Source organism: Plectrocnemia conspersa, unplaced genomic scaffold (assembly GCF_051122295.1).
Source record: "Plectrocnemia conspersa isolate PC_06_02 unplaced genomic scaffold, ASM5112229v1 ptg000014l, whole genome shotgun sequence".
In the NCBI taxonomy this organism is placed as follows: domain Eukaryota; kingdom Metazoa; phylum Arthropoda; class Insecta; order Trichoptera; family Polycentropodidae; genus Plectrocnemia; species Plectrocnemia conspersa.
This window is the reverse complement of record NW_028277178.1, coordinates 3,752,832-3,775,708: the sequence shown is the minus strand read 5'-3', so window position 1 is coordinate 3,775,708 and position 22,877 is coordinate 3,752,832. Positions and strand designations below refer to the sequence as shown.

Genomic DNA, 22,877 nt, shown 5'->3' with positions numbered 1-22,877 from the left:
AAAGTTCCGCCCTTCAGAATCAGGTGTGATGTAGTACTAGCCAAGTTGCAGTGGGCGGCCGGGGCACGCCCTCAGCCGCCCAATAAATTGCGGAGCAAAGCTTGCAATGGCCTTCGGGTGGAGTCGGAATGACCCCCGGCGACAAAACCGAATACTAAGAATGTTTTCAATTTCGCCTTTGAATCGGACCCGAAGCGGTGCTTTTTGAGACTGCGCGCGATTTAACTCTTTGCTATCGTTGGCTGCCTTTCGAGCTTCGTAACGTATTAAGAAAAGCATAATAACATATTATTAAAAATACTTTGACCATTGAACAGTATAATGTAATAAAATATCGTTAATATTAATATTGAAAAAATATTTTTTGCAACGTTTTTATATGGCTCCTAAGCACTTTATTTTATTTAATGAAAGGGTTTAATTCTGTTTTTATATTTTTTTACATAAATAACGGTTGTTGATGTAAAAGTATGACATAAATTAATTTTTTTTTGTGAATTTTTGGCACTGCTTAATTTTAGAAAATATGTACTTAAACTAATAGCCTTAAAAGCAGTAATTATACACTGCATTGTCATGCATTAAAATCAGGCATAGGTCGTAAGATTATTTTCAGGGGAGTTGTGACAATAACAAGAAAAATGGGAACACATTACGACAGGTCTCAGATGTTCCACAAAATCACAGTTGATAATAATACAACTTGACACGCCAGGAAATACTTTGACATTTTTTAACCAAACCGCCGGAAAACGGAATCTACATTTCTCTTACTAGATTTTTCGGCGTTTATTTTTGCTGCAAAATCAAAGCCTCGAAAACCGAAATACCCAGCTTTTTGACCGCTTCTGCAGGCGTCGCTTCTAAAACGTCGCAAGCGACGCCGCGACGCCCCAGGTGCTAAGCGTTTCGGTTGTGGCGTTGTTTTCTTTTCCAGTTTTTTCAACTTGTTATTATTCACCTTTCCAGTCAGGTGAGAGACGGCAACTCCTGATTACGAACTGGATTCGGTTTGTTTGTTTATTTGCTTTAATGGGACTCCTTGGGCGACAGCGCATAAATAATTTGTGTTCGTCTCTTTTTCCGCACCGCCTTAGGTCGCTCGCTCGGTTTTATGTAAAACCAGAAGTAATGGACGTCGGTCTTTTGGCTATTTTTTATCGGACGTTATTATGGGAGTTGGGGCGATTTATGTCGCGTGTATTACACGCCGAATGTAATAATTTGCTATAATTAACTCACGTGCCAATTATTTTTTTGACCTCGAAGGCGTTCAATAGAGATTTATATAACAATTGCGAACTGAAAAGTTTCTCGAATTTTTGTATAGTTAATATTTATTTGTGTAAACATGACGTCATAAACAATTTCACCGTTTAATTTTACATTAAAACATATTTTTTTGCTGACAACTTTACAAAAATAATTGTTTTATGGTATGAAAGATATTTAAAAATATTTTGCATGCATTTTCACTAGAAAAAAAATATATTGAGAATATTCAAATTGCCATTAAAAAATACGCAGTATTTTATCACAAAATCTATAGAGTCTACTACTTTTGTTCTTCTAGTGATTCTGTACAAAAACGTGATAACTTACACTCACCCATTATGAATAATTAATTTTCGTTAATTTTAGATCGACTTTCGTCATGTGCCCTACATAAATCTTTAAACTCGGTTACGTACGACGCGTCGCACGCGAGGAAATCTATTAAACAATTACGCACCATCGCCCCTTAAATCTTGGGCGCCCCGGGTGGCGTGATCGCGCACTATCAGCGCGTGCTGGATGAGCACGGAAGGTGGTGAGAATGTGAGAGAAAACAGGTGGGCAAATGGCTCGTTTGCTCGCAAAAAACTCGTAAACATGGTCTCGCAAAGCGACGGCCTACGCATAGTGTGCGAGGGTGGCTGTAGAATTTTATCTCGCTGTCATCTCTGGTGAAGTGACATTTTTGCGCGGACTTGGTTAAGTCTCCACAGTGTACATGATTAATATTGTTATGAAAAAAATTATAATACAATAATTTTTGTGTCTTTACCATTCCAATATAAGCACCTTGTAATATTTTAATATGTATATATTCAAATATTATAAGGCAAACTTTATAGTTTTATACAGTACACCCATTACTAAATACTTTGATGAATTTTTATTACTAATCAAGATAATTGATACCGTACTATTATTACGCATACCTGGTATTCTTCTCGAGAATTTTCAGAGAAAAATACATATTCTGATTTCTTATTAGAAATTTAATTCAATATTTTTTGTGTTAAAAATTATTTGGTTTTCATCAACAAAATTCAAATCTGGATAAAGAGCAGGTAGTACGAAAAGGGACAGAGATTTACAATTGACATTTGAAAAACATTATTTGACAATCATTTTATGACTGGCTCTAGAAATTGCTATTTAAAAACACTTCATTTCAAATTTCTTAAACATTTGCCGGTAAGTAAAAAAATAATAATGCAAGAAGCAATTACTTAAGAATAATTATATTATTAATAATTTGGCAAGGATTCGGTCACCGGATAAATTTCGAGTCAATGTTTTTATGCAAATAAATCATATGATGTTGTCATTTTTTGTTAAATACGAAGAAAAATATTATGTCATAAAACGACCGGTTATTAAACATGCATTAAATAATAAAGTCACAATTATAATAATATATGATATAAGAATTTTAAATAAATTAATAATGTAATAATTATGTTTGTTATAATAAATGATGTTCGTTTATATTTTAATTATTAACAAAACTATAATTTACATACATAAATATTGACTCAAATATGTTATGTTCCAAATATTTTTTATGTCTTAATTTTTCAGAATTCTCGTGTAATTTCTCATTATTCGAGAAATAGAAAACAACGAAAAATAAGAAACACTACGTATATCCTAAAACTTTATTTTTTATATATTATTCATCTAAATACAATAAAAAAAATCATTATTGTAAATAATATACACTTATTCTACTATTAAAATTCAACGCAGAATATAAAAAGTAGTGTAAATTTTTTTTTAATAATGGGAAATATATTTGTAGAGCTATTAAAAAAAATATTACTAAACCTAAATATGCAGAAACTTCTCAAATAAATTGTCACATTATATTAATATTATTTGTATATTTAAACATTAATGTAAAAATAGTAAATAATTAAAAAATATACTTTTTTACGTGTAGTTAACAATATTGATTAAAATAATTAATGCATTAAGCGCACACCTAAGATACAACCGTATTCATCAAAATTATTTCCAAGATACAACAATTTCTGTAAACACAATGTAAATAACATATGACACAAATTCATTAAAAAAATTAATAATTAGGTCATGAGGCTCCATAAGATTTATGTTAATTTTTCATTAATTAATCCTTGTACAAATTTCCAATTTCGATAGATCAGCAAATGAGTGACGTTTTCAGTGACAATACCTGTCAAAATTTATTGATATTTATAAATGATTACTTGCTACATTAGATATGACAGATTGCCATAAAAAAGTTGTTTTTGAAAATTGCTTAATTTCCTGACGAATAATACATATATTGGGCATGGACAGCGGACGGACGGCAGACAGACAAATCTGTGTTTTTTTACACCACACACGATCAGATTTGTCCGCCAGACATCATTGACGGACAGATCCGTCGGTCAAATCCGCGCGTGTATGGCCAGCTATTGATTGAAAAAAGGTGTGCAAAGGAATATTTTTTTTTCTAAATATAAATACTTACAGGTACTGAAAATTGTTGGATCATGAATCATAGCAAAGAATTGATTAAGAAATTGTTTATATATAGAGAAAGAAAATACGACGACTTACTACTTAAAACGATAGTTGTTCAGCACCCTCATAGCTACCAAATAAATCTGAAAAATCCGGCCCTGTGTGGGTCTAATCACAATTTAATGGGCGCGTTCGCGTGATAAACCTACGCGGGCGTAACAGAGTGGATTAGCAGTTTATAGGAACGGTCGTTATAAAATGTTATTCAACTGCAAAAACAATACAATAACTTTAATGGGGCAGAGAACGGATTTACTACGCACACTTCCCCCTCCGCCTACCTACCCATCGTTTTACGATCGAAATCTGAAAATTTCAATTAATCGTCACGGAATGCACGTAGTAGATATTGTCAAACGAGCGTAACGGCCGTTATAACGAAGCGCTAACGACGCCCGGCGACAGAAATGAGCTTTTAATAAATGCTGTGTACTACGATCGAAAAACGAATTTCAGGAACAGGTGTTGGAGTTACAACTTCTGTGTGATTTAATGTAATACACGAACAAATGTTACCGGCAAAAGCGCCTATCCAGACAATTATGGCGTGATAAATTCGATTTGATTGCGCCGTAAAATAAAAGATAATCTCTCGCTAGTCACAGTGTTAACGTTAACGTTCTTGCAAGAATATATTTATTCGCAAGCTTATTCTCAAATATCATTTTGAATATTTTTATATTAATTGTTTTACTGTTGTTGTGAAACTTGTAACATGTAAAAGCATGTTTTTTTAAAAACAGCATATCTGTCTTTACCTTCAGCTTTTAGGCCAAGATTGTAAAATTTATAGACGTTAGAGAAAATGTAAATTTAAATATTTTTAACTCAGAATCACTTTATGAATACATATTTCATTATTATTACGAAAAGTTAGAACCATAAAATGACACCGTTATTAGAAACAACTATAATACGCTTAAAGCATATAGTATCAATTGATTTATTTGTGTCTTTTGGAATTCTCAGAACGATTTTTTTCTTGAGTTGGCATAAAACAAACGATTGCGTATCTGAACAAACGCCGTTAGCCATCGTGATGCATTGGGAAAACCTGGTAAGTCATATTTGTCAAATTTGTAATAAAATAATAATCAGTTAAACGGTACCCATTATCAGTATAACCCTTAAATAATGAATAAAAAACATTATATTTATACAATATTTTTAAAGCTTTGATTTAATGTAAATGATTTTTTCAATTCGCGAATCGTAATTGTTGAAAATAAATAATTTAATGTGCCGATCTTAATCAATGACATTTTGCCTGTCCTGAGCAGTACCTTCGTTCGCATAGAATAAACTGATTAAATAAAACTTTACACTTGCCACGCATTTCGAGAACTAGCTCCATGAAAAAACTACAATAAAAACCTGTAAACTACAATACAACAAGAATATTATAAACCGTGAAAAATATACGCTATCTTTGTATCTGGTTTTAATTAAAATACGTCAGTTAAATATAAATATATTACAATCCAACGAAAGACTGGTCCTTTCACAAATTTGTTGCGAAACCAAATTTGCGAGCTTTGAATTATTTTTTCGAACATTGTCCGCAACATTTGCTAAAAATACGCTCAGAAATTAATTAAAATAATTTTTCGTAGTCAAAAGAGCGTTACTCATCCGAGCGGGTATGTAAATTCTCACACCTACATACATAGGTATTTATATTATACAATACACACACCGTACAATAAATTAACAATACACACTCGCGACCTGGAGAAGCGAGTTTTGCATAAAAAACGCGTTAATCCTATCGATTCGGCGGACTCCCAACTTCTTAATTATTTGTTATCTGATCGCCGTAAATCTCCGGAGCGGTCAGATTTTATTAATTACCGATGTGAACGCGAAAAAAATAATAAAAAAATATATACATATTGTTGTGCACACACGCGAGAGAGAACTCGACACGAGCGAAATTTGCCATTGGACAGTTATTATTTGAAGCTGCGAATTTGGAGTCGTAATTCGAAAATGACTCGCCTATCCGTTGAACAATTTATCTATTCGGAGAAAAAACTATAAGCTTTTGAAAATTAAAATAAAATAATAGCGAGAGTAGAAAAAATGTTCATAACTCAAGCGTTTGTTTGTCGAATCTGAAAGTTCGATTGGGTGAGATTAATTTAGCAGTCACGCCTATAAAATATGACAATAATTAACAGTCGATAATTAATAGATAAAATTAATCTTTTGAATAAAAAATTTCCATTGATCTTAAATAAATTATTAGAGACACTGAAAGACGCATCGATCAATTAGTAAGTTAGGTTTGACTTTAAATCAGTAAAAATTAAACTTTTTTGACGAGCTCTAATAAATTAAGATTATCACTTGATAGATTTTTAAATTTAATTTACATTAAATTTTAAAAGTTATATAAAAACAGATAAAAGAGGCAAATATATTTTTTACGTCATATTAATAAAATTTTGTATACTTTTAAATTCATTATTAAAATATTGTGAAAGTTTCAACCACTTGCACAATTTGTTATAATTTAGAGGTCATTTTAACAATTACTTTGAACAATCGAGAGATCTCGTGATCAAGCGAGTAAATAATTGAAAGTACTGCACGGATTATCTAATCCGTCATGTCACACAAGTACCGAAAAAACTACTATTTGTTTGGATAGGATGCGCGCTACCTTGACATTTCATTCTAGCCTGCGCATAAAACTATTGTTCTTCTACATTTTAGTTACCAATCGTAGGAGTACCCATATTGATTGTTTCACTTTTAAGGAATAAGTACATGATGTGGGTGTGTCAAAAAAGCGATGCAATTGACTCTCAAATAACCTAATCTGCGATAAGCCAGAGCTGTCAAAATATGTGCCACTTACGATAGAGATGCCACGGAGATCAGAAACGAGCCAAGAGACCGTATCGACACGAGAGATATCAGTGGATTCTTAGAGTTTCGCGTCAACTCATTACGCCAATCCAAGCCACTCCGCTAAAACACAGCCGACAACAATACAACTCTACGACTTAAAAAAACATGCTAATTTGATTCCACCACCTGATTGGAGCATTTGGTAATATATGTATGTTTTAAAAATATATTGCTACTAGTTTTTTCAGCATTGACTGCAAAACTCAAAACTATTATTGTTATTTATTTCCAAAATTATTGTTAAATTCATAAAAATATATTTTAGAGAAAAAAAAATTGCTTAAAATTTTGGCTATAAAGCTAGTAATAGTAATGAAAAAAAATAATATCAGGACTACCCTTAATCGTTGCATCGAAATAAATTGTACGGTAGGTTATAATATAATAGACGTATCCCACAAATTCAACAAGGATCGAAGTTTTTGTTGGCATGGTAAGCAAAATAATCGTTATGCGTATAAACGCTATCTATTTAAAGTGCTAAAACCGTTGGACCTAATTTTAACAAAAAAATTACACGCCTTAATTGTACTTTTCAGAAATGTTGCATTACGCAGATACACACGTCAAAGAGTCTGATTTCTCTGCGAATCATTTACAATGATAAAATATTTATTTACTTTCTCCATTATTAAACGTATATAAGCCAACTTTAACTAGTAATTTCGGCGAGGACGTTAAACAGAACTTTAGCCAAGACTTTCTACACCAAAGTGGATCACAGAATATTAATTTGCTAGGCTTGAAAAAGCGTCAAACTTGCACTAAGTGGAGCTACACTAAATCGACCGAGACGATTCTCGAATCCCAAGGATTTCAACTTGTTCTTCGATACAATACAATATAACGAAGGCTGATTACTAAGGATTTTTTTTTATATTCGATTTTATATTTAAAAAATTAAAACTTGGAAGCTAGAGTTATTTAAGACAAACCCTCCTTGAAACCTACCGAAAAAACTTTGAACCTAGTAGCTAAGAAGAGTCGTAGAATTTAATGGAAGACACCAGGCCTTCCTTGAAAACTTCAAAACGACATGAAAAATATCAACATTAAATTGATTGCATCTGTGATCTTGATTGATACAGAAAAAAATATGTTATATGTGCATATAAATAATTAAAAACATGAATGCCATATTAGATGTATCATATAATAAAGTATAAATCTGTGCAATAAAAATGACTCAAAGAAACAAAACATTGACAAATTCCCATACGCCATTTATATCAATCTCGACCATTTTAGGAACCCGTTTTCAAAGGCCCGATCATTTTGTTTTATTCGTCATGTGGGCGAATAAATATCGCTGATTTTATGAGCCGTGATCGCGTCTGGATTGCGATTTGTTCGCAAATCGCTGTTTGCCGAGAAAATTTGCATTCGCGCCGTGTTAACAAAAGCATCATCCAAATATATTAGGTAGTGATGATGACGACGATGAGTGATTAAGATAAGGCGCGTAACTGGAAAGGAACGTAAAAATGCCGCTACTTTTTATTGCGGCGACATCGCTGATAAACTACCGGTTATTTATATGTGGCGGGTCACGTTTGAGGTTTAAGATAACAACGGCAACAAAAAAAGATACATCGATACGTATAATACTTACACATCTACTAGTCGAAGTACATAGTATAGGGTGTTTTGTAAAATATGTATGTAATATTATTAATACTAGAGATTTTTTGAATACAATCAAGCCTCTCAATCTCTACACAAATATTCATACTAATACTTCGTTTCAAATTAAGTTTAATTTATTTCCAACTACTTAATCAAATGGCTTCAAATTTCACGACTAATAAGACAAAAAGTTTAATTAATATAATAAACATACACATATACTAACGTGCACATATCCAGCTAATTCGAATTATTTAACACACTCTAAATACTTATGTAAATCTTGAATCACACTGTTTTGAGTACATAATGTAAATCAGATAATTACGCACATAAATTAAGACGATTTGATCGTATCGGAATTTTAATTGCACATTTTCGGCAGAATCGCATTTTTCTATGATTTTAATTGGAATATTTTATATTATATTTATTGCGCTGATTCTAATATAACATTAAATTATATATTTTGTGTGGGCCGATAAAAACGGCATACAATACACGAATACAATAAAAATCAATTAACAAGACTTTTATGTTAACTGAGTCCATAACGATATTTCATCTCAAAATCGCAATATATTCAATGAGCTCTTTGCGATAATTTACGACTCCGTAGTCTAACGGCTGAAATAGGCGACGTGATTCGAATGGTAATAAAAATTGCGACATTAATGATTAGTCCCACCTTTTGCTCGTAGAGAGTCGATTTATATGACTGTTCATGATATAATGTGAATAATTATTTTACTTATGTATATACGCTTCAAATAAATTCGAAACAGGTAGAAATGTGACTAGCATTAAATATGGAATATTCCAAAAAAATCAAAAATATTAACCATAAATATAAAATCAGTGTTTTACAATCAATATTAATGGCAAAAAGACTAAAATCAAATTAAGTTTTAGCGAAATAATTGAAAGTCTATTTATATTTATTATGTATTATTTATAATAATAATAATACATAAAAATACAATTGATAATTATGTCAAGGAAATACTTTTGTGTAATCTATTATATTAAATAATTTTAACTGATCAAAATTGTACACAAACGCCATCTAAAAAGTCAAAAAGTAATCAGAAAATTTAACTGTAATTATTATTTGGAATCCATTTATAATCTTAAAGTTTTATTTAAAAAATAATATTACACTGGTTGCTATAAATAAAAAATAGCTGCGTCATACATAAATATAAAATAGACTTGTATTATTCTCCTTGTTTCATCATTTTTGTCAAAAGCTATGTCATATATAATATAACTTAGTGTATGTCAAATTTTATGAGGCCCCGCTTTACTTTATGATAATAGATGTTTTTTTTTTGTTAAAGGAATTCTTAAAATTAATTCTTTACATTTTTTTGTGTAATATTTTTTTACAAAAGTCTAATAATTTTAGTATTTTTACTAAAGAGGGATAAGCAAAGTGTTAACGCCCTGTTTTCAGTTAGGATTAGATAAATTTATTTGTATATGTTATTTATAAACTAAGTTATGTTAACTTTTGTTTTATCATTCCTTTTTCTTAAAAAATGAATATTTATGTTCCTAATAATTTCATAAAATGTCTTTAAAATTGACTAATTAACCCTTTTAATGTCAAGCGAAATTAGGTGGTGTATTCTGTGAATGCTAAGCATTTTTGATATATATGTTTTAATTCATTTTTGCGTGAATTCCTATTTATATTAAAAATAAAATAAAATCTAGTTTATAGAAGTAAGTACCCAAAAAGTATCAAAGAAAAATATTTCCTAATTTTACAAAAAAACAAAAACACCTGCGTCCTAGCGGCATTTATGTATTCGTTAGTAAGTGGACATCGGTATCCTTACGCATTCAAACGGTTAATACAGATTTAATTCTACATTTTGGTTATGGCGTATGTAATGTAAAAATAATCAAAATGATTATATTAATGTATTTATAAATGATTTTATAAACTAAATTAGCCAAACTTTTATTAAATCGTATAATAAATCTTGTTGATTCAGATTGTATCCTAATGCTTGTACTACACTCTCTGGAAGTTGTCCGAACCGAAGTTCAACTGAAGTCGGCCGAGGTCGCCGACTTCCGAATAGCGGCCACACTGCCACAAATTTTATATGCCATCCGGACGGCGGGCGTGAATAACGTCCGCCCGGCGGCTGCTGTCATATTTGCGCGTGATCGAAAAATGTGCCAAATAATCGCAATTTTTAAATTGTCATATTATTAAAATTAAGCTACTGATAATTATAAAAGTTTGTGTGGGCACTCACCAATACAATATCAGTGAAAACTCTTCGGTCGTAAATATTCAATTAACGCAAAATATTTGTCGGCTTTTGCAAAATGCCATAAGGCATAAAAATGATACTTCAGAATACGAACACCACATCTGTGACTATCCTAGAATTTGTCGCCATCGATTCTAAATAACAATTCGTTATGGTGTGACATTTATATAAACCGGTTTAGGAAAATACATAAGGATATTCGTAACGATTTTTATACCAAAATCAAGTACCAATAATTATTTTCTTATTATTTAATTTTATATGAAAAAAATATAATAACGATATCTGTTAGAAGAATATACTATCAAAAATAAAATTAATCCCTTTTGGTGCTCTAAAATATTCAAAGATGTCAGTAAGAGTCTGTTGAAGTCCCCGATAAGCATGTGGTGGTATTATAACTTGAACACGTGACCACGATGCAGGGCTCGACGTGCGTGTTAACCATAGGACGCCTACGCGCAAACTGAAATTGAACCGAGCTACTCATTCTATCTCAGTTTGCGAAAAACCAGATCATTATCTCTCTCACTTTCGTCACTTAACACGCGAGAGAGCGAAAAGGGAAGTATCTCACCGCTCGCGCTCGAAAAAGCAGCTTCGATTTCGGTTCCTTTGACTTCGGTCCGTTTGCCGACAATGTTCGGAAGCGCTCGAAGCTGGCTAAGTCGACTGAATTACCTCCACTTTACCTTCCGTTCTCGGTCACCTCGGACAACTTCCGAGAGATTTTAGAGCGGACATAACCGAACTCGACCGAAGTAACCCATTATATTCTCCGTCCTTCCAGAGAATGTAGTGCAGGCATAAGGTTAATTATTTAATATTTATGTCTTTGATTAATTAATAAATTATACTACTCTAATTTATATGCGTTTTACAATTTATTTGAAAAAAAATTTAAAATGCCCATAAAATTAACTTAATAATAGAGATTTAGTTATACATTTTGGTTTTGGCGTATGAGATGTAATTATATATTATATATCAATGTGAAAATAATAAAAAAATATTTTATAAATAAAACTTCTTTCATTTGTATGCGTTTCACAATTTAATAAAATATAAAACGCTTATATCTGTTTGAAACAAATCAAGTAAATTAATAAATACTTTTTTATTTTTATGTATTTTTTTTTCAATTAAACGGTATGATAAAATTTAAAAATACCTTAGCTAGAAGTAAATGCTTAAAAGAAACTTTATCTGCGGTAGTCTTATATTAATAAAAATCTATCTACCTTTATGACATACCTTGAACTATTTTAGTCAGTTTTTTTAGTTTGTCTGTTTGCTTGCACACCGCCGCAATTCCGCGCGGCGGATTCTAAATCCACTTTTTTCGTTCCTCACAAAGCCGTTGGTTTTTTAGCAATTACAAGCAATGCTCCTAGAGCTTTTTTGGGATTTAATGATCGCGCTGCTTCGACTTGGGCGCAATATTAAATTCCCGAACGGTACCGCGCAGATTTTCCCTTTGATAACAGCATCTTTTCATATTATCGCGACGCAGTCGCATAATGAGACCGCAATACTCGCTAATTGCGGTCTCAGAATCAGAATCACGACTCGAAAACAAAGAACCACTTAAATAATTAAAACCATTCGCAATGAATCAAAAAAATCTGATGCAGTAGTGCATCGACCGATGGATAGAAAAGAGATTCAACAATCGGGCAAATCATTCCCGCGATCAAATATTGAAACAGATCGTTTGCACGCGACGGTTGAGGAAATAAGAGGAAACCAATTTATTATTTGCGCATCGAAAGATGTGTATATAAAAAGAAGGAGAATTAAATAAACACAGCCGAAGCGGAGAGAGAGAGAGAGAGCGCACGCATTTTCGGCTAGCTGTAAATATTTGCATTTTCCGGTTTTTATTTGGCGTATTTTCCGCAAGGAAGGAAAACCTCAATCATTCCAGGTGGGGTTGGTTTCTCGATCTTTGCTATAGACGGCAAAGAAAGGTGAAAAATCGAGGGAACACATATATAATATTGCTCAAAAATAAATTTAGCAAAGTTCTACTCTATATAGATTTTTATCATTCAGTCAGTGCTGAGAGAACACCCCTCATCCGTTCGACACCTACCCTCCGATTTTTTTTATTTGAAAAAATGTAAAGTCAATTTTCTCGTTGAGTGAACTCGATAATGATTTTTCACGTTGGTCTTGTCAAATAGGGCGTCTGGATTCATGCAGGAGAAAATCAAGAGTTTGCACGTAATGCGGTATTATCATTGGTAGCATTGAACCATAATAAAACCATTTTTATTTACTCCTTAGAAATATAAGCAATAAATTAATTTTATTAAAATAAAACTGGACGTATGTAAGAAAATATTTTCTTAATACAAAATTATTTGCCAGCTTCGGTTTAATTCAATATAGAAGTTAAATACACGTTTTATTCACATTTAAGTTATAAACCGTTTAAATAAGAAAAAAAATGTTTTCTCTTTACTATTCTGAAATTTAATTAAAAGAAATTTAATAAATACCGTATAGCTTTATGTAGTTAACAATAAATGCTTAAAACATCATATTTCTCACGTAAAACCTGTTAACAAGTTTCGAATTGTGTTTACAGAATACTTAACAAAACACATTGTACAACATAGCACGTTTACTCAAACGCAACAACAAGGCTTTTTTACTATACAAAAATAATGTACAAAGTCGTGTTTTTGACAATAAAACCGTTTAGCAAAAAATACTATTTTCCACAAAGGAAAAATATAACAATACTTGAACTTATAAGGTCATTTAGCTGCCAGAGATTTCTGGCTTTTTCGTGCGAGCTTAAAATACACCTGTCTAGAAAACAAATGCAGTAATCGGTACAAACTCTTGGGATTAAATATCCCCCAATTTTTTTTTCTATTACATACTGTTTTTGACAGTCTCTATAAAAAATAAAATAATTCAGTCAATAAAAAAATAATAATACGTTAATAAACAACTTTGTTTTTCTCGGCCCTACTTACGTTTTTAATCTCGCGTAAAATATAAGGTCCTATATCAAAAACGAAGATTGTAATCCGAGACGGTGAAGTTGAGAAAACGAGTTTAATTGCGATTTTTAATATCTCGGAAACTCGTTAAGGTATAATTATGCGAATTAAGCGAACCGGCAAGTCATGAGATGATATTTTTAAGAGGCAATGAGAGATATTTAAGCTCGAAATGTAAAGCGTACATGTACATAATCATGCAAATGTATTGTGTGTATTCAAGAGATTCATTCACGACGCATAGTTCTTACCTTGATTCAGGAGACTGCCTCAAATTAGTCCACGAGAGAGAACGACGCCATTGTTCGACCAGACGAAGGAAATGGTACATCTTGAGATGTCACTCATCCGGCAAGGGCGCTGGGCTCATTAAGGGACGTTTATTTTTGCAAGGAAAACATTTCAGTCCCGAGAGAAAGCTCTCGGGCGCCGGTTTATTAGGACTTAACGGAGTTTTATCGAGTTGGTTCAAATGAAACGTCGAATTTTTATTATATATTTTTCATGATTGTCAATATCTAATTATTATGCTATTGATAAAATTGCACCAGCTGAACAGATCAGTAGTATTAATTTTCTCTATCTTTGTCATTTACATACATACATACATATCAGGCGCGGGCGGTGAGATACTTTCCCTCTCGATCGCTCGCGTGTTAAGCGACAAGAGTGAGTGAGAAATAAGAACATGCGAGAGGGAAAGTATCGCACCGCCCGCCTGTTGTTCTAAAATATATTTTGCTATTGTCGAGCTTACAACCACTTGCGTCACATTTTAGAAGTCACCATAGCGACCACTTGAACAACGAATACAATATCTCTCACACTACGCAATTATCAACCCGTTTTAATAGTAAGATCACACATTACAATACGGAAGAGAGCTTGTTACCATAATATAAAAACATCAAGAATTAGAAATATTACATAAACTACTTAATAGCACCATTCGTGCCATGACAATAACCATCCTCTATCATCACCGTATTTATTTAAACGCGCGCTATACAATGGGTTCGACTATGATTATATAAACATTATTTATAAAACGATTGCCGAAGAAGCAATATGAATACCATGTTTTCTCCTAAGGCGTGAATGTATTTTGGAGGTGTATTCAAGAAGCTATGCAACATCCTCATCTGCGATTCACTAAAGCTCTCTCGACACTGCCACATTGTGAGACCAAATGCAGACTCAACCGATAAATACAACTCGACACACCAGCTAATACACTCATTAGCGATACACTATTTTGATACTGTAGTAATTAATAATCATTTTTCAAGCTAAAAAGTCACACCACTTTGGCCTTAAAATCTGGAATATTATTAAAATGATATAGGTTTATCTTTTATTAGAATAAATACGATAAATAATTACGGAAAAAACGACGTTTCATCCGCAACAACCTGAAATTTGCATGCTAATTAAATAATAAATCCCACATCCACACCATCAGACAAAAATATACTATCGTACATCAGAATAAAGTTGCGGCCGCAAATCGAATCGCATTCTCGAAGCAATAAAACGTAATTGAATCGATTAGTTTATGTCGCAGGATGCGGGATAACGCGCTGGCTACTTCAGGTTAAATTAAGATTAAGACGTTATAATTTCCTTCGAGGTACTTGCATACAAGTGAGTGTATACATCCAGGGCCGGACTGGAAACGTTATCAAGCGAGCATCTAGCTCAACGGCAATTATTTACACGACCCGATGATCTACGGTTCACCTCTGTCTACAGGTGTGATTCTGATACAGAGATATCCTGATATGATATGTATACTATCATATGTACAAGTAAACTTTGAATTATTGATATTGAAAAGCCTATATTTAATAATATTATTTATCTTATGCCTTAATAAGATTTTTTAATAAAATACAAAATTTAGTGTCGTACACATATTTTTTCATTAATTTTAGTTTATGAAATACTCAAAAAACATTAGACCACATTATCTGCTATTGACTTGATGATGACGGAACAAAGATTTTTAATTTTGATTTGTTTAAGCAACGCGCAATTTAATAATAAAAAAAAACAATTTTTGTTCGTCCTTATATTTAAAACGTCTTAAGTCGGTAAGATAATAAGCTGGAATTATCATACTTATGCATAACGCGTTAGATAAAATTTTCCCATGACACAGAAGAATGTGTTCCGCCTTTAAATATAATACTATTTGTCTCCATGCTGAAATTCAATCATTGCTATGCTGTGGTGTGTGCTGGTGTATTTTTATGATGAAGCAAAAAATATATTTTTTAATGCCTGATTTATAATAATATTTTGAAATAAAAAAACTTAGTTTTGATGAACTAAAATAATTAAATAAATTATTATTAATTGTAAGAAAATTATTTGTATATATTATGCATATTCAAAGGCTTTCAAAACGTCCAAGGTATATTCTATGATCATTGGATTTAGAGGTAATAAAGTCTAATTTATTGATTAGGCCTATTCTCGTGGGTGCAATATACGTTTTATACCGCACATAAATAAACCTTAGATCAATCACCGGCGGTCACACATTAAAACTTTGTAGAAGACAGATATATGGCGGTCTGCGTTATTCCGGCGCCGATTTCGCAGTTCCGAACCAAAAATTTATGTTTATATTGTACCAATTTAAACTTTAATGCTCTCTCGTGATTCCTGTATTTTTAACGGCTGTTTCGAATGCGAAAAATCCAACGACGACGACGACCCTCCGCCCTATTTATGACCGATAACAAATCGTATATTATTTTCATTCGTCCCCTGCGAACAGTTATCTGTAAAACATTTTTACAGCCCCGAAGCGCGGTGAATACAAACGACGCATTATCGAAGGGCCACCCTTGATCGTAACCCTTAATTTTCACGCGAATGTGGATCAAAAATTGAAAATCGGTTTAAAATTCCTGCTGAAGTTATTTATATATAATAAATGTTTTACATTAGCATACTTTTATTACACTTTTGACACAGTATTTAGCATTTAATGAAAGATAGATAACACAAATATCTATATTTAATGAAAATGTGTGATTAAATTAGCTCCGTCAATTCATAAAGCCAGAAACGAAAAAAAACTGTTGCTGAAAAATGTGGCAAAATTGTGTTGTAAATTTAAGGATAAAAAATAAATGGAAATGGAAGGTAGTACATTGTCACCGATAAACTCACTCAAAAAATTATGAATAAATTCGTTTTGACTTGGAATTGCTAGGCAAGTTAAGGTGATAACAGAATATTGTACGAAATATATAATTTTGCAATATGGGTACAGAATAATTTTGCAATATGTGTACTAATATGTGAACTTCGGTGATTGGTGATAAGTAATTGCCGTCCAATTGATTCGTTTTTAGATATAGTGTAATAATAAAAATAATTGCATAATTAATTTAGACTTCATTCTAATAACCACGTACAAGTAAAAAATATACGAGCGTCTTTAAATAGAAGAGAGACTGAAAAGAGAGAGCTTGGGACTAAAAAATTATTAATATTTTATGGACCACCTATTAACATTTGTAGTACCGGAAAAACTATGGAACTTTCGAGGACCTCCCACATACATCATCCCTGTGTCAGCTACTCCACCACCGCTCATAGAAAAAATTTAGCCATTTTCGTCTGATGCAAAATTTGTAACATAAACTAATAAAAACTAGAATCCATCCTGAGTCTCACTGGCTACAAAGTCATCACCCCCTAGGGTTCGCAAACCTTAAACTACTAATAATATAAACCATTGGAATGTTATTGTTCAAACAGCCACAATGTCAGTTACTATTAAATGATTATTTAAAGATTGGGCAATAAGTGTTAAAAAGTATGTTATCATTCAGAAGTCACTCTAAGAAGCATTTAAATAAACAAACAGAGAGATCCAAAGTCTCAAAAGTCGGGCTTCACACAGTATATTCAAAACAACAAAAGAAATATATAGTGACTAAACAATTGCGTTATTAATAAGAAATATTCATACCGAGACGTTAATCACCTATACGTACATCCAAAAAACTACTCTTTGTTTGGAAAGGCCGCGCCCTAGACAATACATTTTACCCATCTCATATTTTTTTCTTCTACCCTTTGGTTACTAATCGCCATAGTGATAATTTGGACCGTTTCTTTTAGACGTGTAAACATCTTAATCTATGATTCGTCAGAGCTGTCTGGAACCAGCGTTTTAAAGATGTGATAGAGAGACGCAGAAAATAGATGACGAGAAACGTCACGGAGTCAGCGCAGCAAATATGGATCAAGAGACATCAGTCATTTTTATTTTGCAAGCATTTTTTAGGTCAATTTTTTTTCAATTGTGAGCTAAAAAAATGTCACGTCAGACATTTTTCTTTGTTAACCTCATGCTTGGATCATAATTTAAAAAATGTGAAATGGTTCAAAGACAAAATGTAGCACGGCAATTCTCGCCGTGCTACCAAAACACAGCCGACAATAATACAACTCGACACGCCAGCAAATACTCTGATTTCCATCCATATTCCTCTATATGTGGTAGTTTATATATGTTTATAAAAAAACTGTTAGCTGCAAAGTCACACCCCTTCGAATGATTACAAATAAAGTTGTACCCAAAAGTTTTTCTATCAAAGTTATTACATCTAAAAAATACATAATACAAACTATTATACTTTAATCTTCAGAGTGAAGTGTATTTTATATGGAGAGTGTATTAATATAATTCCATATTGTATACCATATTATCATAGCACTCAGGTGTATGTTTGTATAATACACACTATGCAAATATTAGCGGCGCAAATACATCCGCGAAATGTTAATCAGCCAAGGTATTCCCATCGAAAATCAACATTGATCTCAAACCGAACGAATTTAAACTACTACATTCACAGAACAAATCTAAACCGTTATCTGACGTATTCAAAGCAGAAAGACAGTTTGGTTTAGTACATAGAGCAGCAGGTGCTTTGCATTCGATTCGACGTCGGTCGTAAAAACAAACATGCAAATCTAGCACTAATGCCAGGCATTTTACAAACATGACAGCGCACCTTGTTCCAGTCGTATCTAGATTGCACTTCCTGGTTTAGATCTTATTCTCACACGGTTCAGGAACGATAAAGAACGCGATGTACAGGGTGTACAACTCTAGAATTAATTTGGCTAAGCAAAACTATGACATGTAAGTCACGAATATTTGAGATCATTTTAATTTGTTTAACATCAATATATAAAAAAGTTTGTCAAAATACAAAATATGTTTAATATATAATGTATCTTTGGCACTGCTCCTGACATTCATTAATGGTGATATTGTAACCAAAAGGTGAGCAAATTCATGTATATAGCAATAATTTTTTTAAAGCATTATTAGGATCACACATGTTAGTAATATCAAAAAATATATTAAAATAAAAAACGGTGTAAATACACCCTATGTGTTATCTAAAGATACTGTCGGTGTCATACGTCGCTGACTTTGTAACAGTGTGAACATATATCACCGTGCGAAACGGTCCGCTGCGTATACTGCGCCTATCCGTTCCTGCGAGATTTAGAGGAGATGACGACCGGACAACAAGGCATCGAACCGGGTTAATAAAGCGAATGGAATACTCACCATGAAGCAGTCAGGCCCCTGCAGACACATGGACTCCCCGCTGTGTCCGTCGTTGGAGAACTGAAACACCAGGAGACCAAGAGCTTTATAGGGGGAAACATTCACTTAAAGTGGCAGGTTAAATATAATCATCGGTTAATGGAAAACGCATGCGGGTTTAGCAAGTTCAGACGATGCACAAAGTAAAAACATAATGGACACGATAGTGGGTGACGATGAAAAGCGGATTTTCTAATCGTAAAAATAATGATATATGCATAATGACTTAGCCTTTTATATATACATACATAAACTATACAATGAGATGTTTGTCACACAACAATATATGTATCTTGATTCAAAATTATAATTATATTTAATTTCAGCTTTGTTATTCTATTCATTGATTTTATTTTTTTCCATTGTAATAATATAAGTCAATGTCAAACACCTGAAAAATCTGAGTTCAAATTTCACATAAACCTTAATGTCTTTTAATATAAATCGTATCTGAAAGATCGGAATTTGTGATTATTGTTAATATAATTTCGATCCATCATTAAACTTGTTTTATTAGCTTTAGCTAATCTAAGAAATTAATCTTGTGATAATTAATTAAAATAGAGCTTTTGCTTTTACAAAATAAAAATAAAATATTTAAAATTACATTTTTATAGTTGATTATATTATACTATATAAATTTAGTTTTAGCCTTTAGTCGTATTTATTATATATAATATATTATGTAGATATTATTATAATAATATTTAAAACGAATAAAACATATTTTTAAATTTCTTTCTATTAATAATAGCTTTTTTTCTACATTTCTAAAATAAGCTTCAACTAAATAAATCATAAATACATTGCTTAAATAACCTTTAAATAAATAAATATCCGTATATAATTTATCTTGATTGACCTACAGGAGGATCTCAACTCTATATGGAAATGGGCTTGCTATAACCAATTGCCTTTCAGTGTAAAGAAATGTCACACAATTTCATTTTCAAGGTCGTTAACGCCGGCAAAATATCCATACCATCTAGGTGGATATTTTCTGGAAAGGTTTTCTTCAACTAAGGATTTAGGAGTGACTTTCGAAGAACGTTGGAAATTTAGCCAGCACATTGCAGAGATTCATAGCAAATCCTTAAAAATGCTCGGTTTTATCTTGAGAAATGCGCGTTACTTCAGGAATACTTTAGTATTGCGCACTCTTTATGATACTCTAGTCCGCAGCATACTAGAAACTAGCTCCATCATTTGGATCCCAGGCGTAATGAATCAATGTAATGAATTGAAGCTGGAAAAAGTACAACGTAAATTTCTTCGATATTTATACTTGAAGGAATACGGGTATTATCCGTTCTTGTTTCCCAGTGCTTTTATTTTGGGAGCCCTGGGATACGTTTCTTTGTCGACTCGCAGAAGTGTTTATGTAATTAAACACTTCTGGAAATTGCTCAAGGGCATCGTAGACAATCCTTCAGTGCTCGAGCAGCTTCAAATGTGGGCTCCTGAAGGTGGATATAGTTCTCGGTCGCGTCCACTATTCTTGCCTGTTAAGTGTAGAACTGGAGCACTTGCCAACTCTTCTCTGGCCAAGGCCATTTATCTGCTCAATTCTGTCCATAGTAATATTGACATTTTCTCTTGCACTTATGGAGTTTTGGTTCAATTCGTATGGGACAATGCACACCTGTTGAGGTGATTTGTGTCTGTTGTTTTGTCTTGTTTATATTTGTATGTATTATGATGTATTAGTACTTTTGACTATCGTGACGCATTAGGTTTGCCTGTCAGGTCACGATGGTTATAATTTTAATAAATAAATAAAATAAATAAATAAATCTTTAAATATAAATTAAATCAATGAACACATATCATGACCTTTATTGCTAAATTACAACTGCTACAGACAGTCGAGCAGACGTCGATAATTGGCATCTTTTCCCACTTCTAATTTACCCTAACGAAGCATGTTCATTGGTCATGTAGATTAAAAGATCGAAGCCTTGAAGGCAGGAGAGCGAAGAGCAGTCGAGTTTTAATTAGATGACATTTCACTCGGGTGCAAACTTAGGCGAATCGCATCACGAAGTGCATTATCATTAAGGGAGATGAAGCTCAAACACTGCTGCTCAGCTGCTGCATCCGACCGAGGTGAACGGGGTAAAATGGAGACATCAAATGTGCATCCGGATTGGGAAATAACAAGGATTGCTCGTTAGCGACTGTCGCAGTATGCTAATTCATATTAATTGCCACGATGTGCTACGAGAAGTTGGGGAGATTGATTCTGGGAGTCGATTCAATGATTAATGTATATAGTTTTTATTTTAAGTAACACATTGATACAAAATTCAATTACATCAGTCAAATCAAACTTTTAACCATTTACTTGCCATAGTGCAAAATATTGAATTCTGCTATTTTGTGTGTACGTGTGCGTATGTGAGTCTATATTCACATGTGTGTATGGCGCTATTGCTTACACCGAATAATTTTAACATTAATACTTTATATAGATCTGTATTTCAACAGTAAAAATGTTTATTTTAATTGTAATAACCATTTAAAAAGAATTTATTTAGATCTCAAAAATAATGAAATAAAAGCAATGTAAAAAATGAAAAAAAATCGATAAGATAGTTTTGCGCTTACTAGTTATTTTTTTAATAATTTTAAATACACAATTTTATATTAAGCACATTTTAAACTCCATATCGGATTTATGGCTTTCATAATCTAACTTTTAAAACGTGGCCATAAATCACCGGAAAGAGGGCCGGCGATTCGCAACGGAGATGTCCTTACTTACAACCTTATGTAACGTCCGAGGGTAAAATTCGGGATTTATGGCCAGATTTCATTTTTATCGCGTTTCACAGCCGAAATGCATGCTAGCATTAACGTGATCTATGCCACGCTATACTTAATAAATTAAATAACGTAATAAATTATAATTCCAACTGACTGCGTAGGCAGTCGCTGAAGAAAAAAATGAAATTAATATCGTGTCGATTGCGGAACGAGTGTTTCGTTTTGTACATTGTCGTATTAATGGGTCGTTATTTTCGTTTTGTCATAATCGCATTAGGTGGATTAGGTATACGCATACATAACAAACAGGCTGTTATTTATTTTGGTTTAATACATTTTTTTTTTGAAAAATTACTCTGGACCAACAAGAAAATCCTACGCGTTTGTAGTGTTTCACGTTTGTTATAATACGTGGGATCGTGTTTACAAGAGCGATTTATTATTGTGTAAACACGGTTTGACGTTTCTGTAACGTTTTTTGTGTGATTCGTATTATTGATTGCACAAAAAGTTTCGTTTGTGATATTTGAAATATTAGTTGTAGCTTTTAATACATACATATAATAAACACGAGAATGTTATACACTACAACTGGATATTTATGTGTATTTTACATTAAATTATATAATTCCTAAAAACTCGTTCTATTGTATTTTTTTATGATCAAGTGCATCTGTGGTAATAATTCAGAAGATATTTTAACTTGTAAAGTCTCCTCAGTTGCACGTCAGCCTCGGTTATGTAAAGACTAACCCAAAATCATAAAGAAATCTAAACAAATTTCGATTA

At 32.4% G+C, this 22,877-nt stretch overlaps 1 protein-coding gene across 3 annotated transcripts in view; it reads right to left on the bottom strand.

Annotated features, from left to right (window-relative positions):
- LOC148225988 (uncharacterized) overlaps positions 1–22,877 on the bottom strand; it is a 482,607-nt gene that overhangs the window by 125,077 nt on the left and 334,653 nt on the right. For 2 of the 3 annotated variants that reach the window (XM_088204339.1, XM_088204341.1), the window contains one exon: positions 19,284–19,343. The exons of the other annotated variant lie outside the window; for it this stretch is intronic. In XM_088204339.1, the coding sequence (XP_088060465.1) occupies positions 19,284–19,343 (60 nt within the window). The remainder of the gene's footprint in view (positions 1–19,283; positions 19,344–22,877) is intronic. 3 annotated transcript variants of the gene reach the window in all.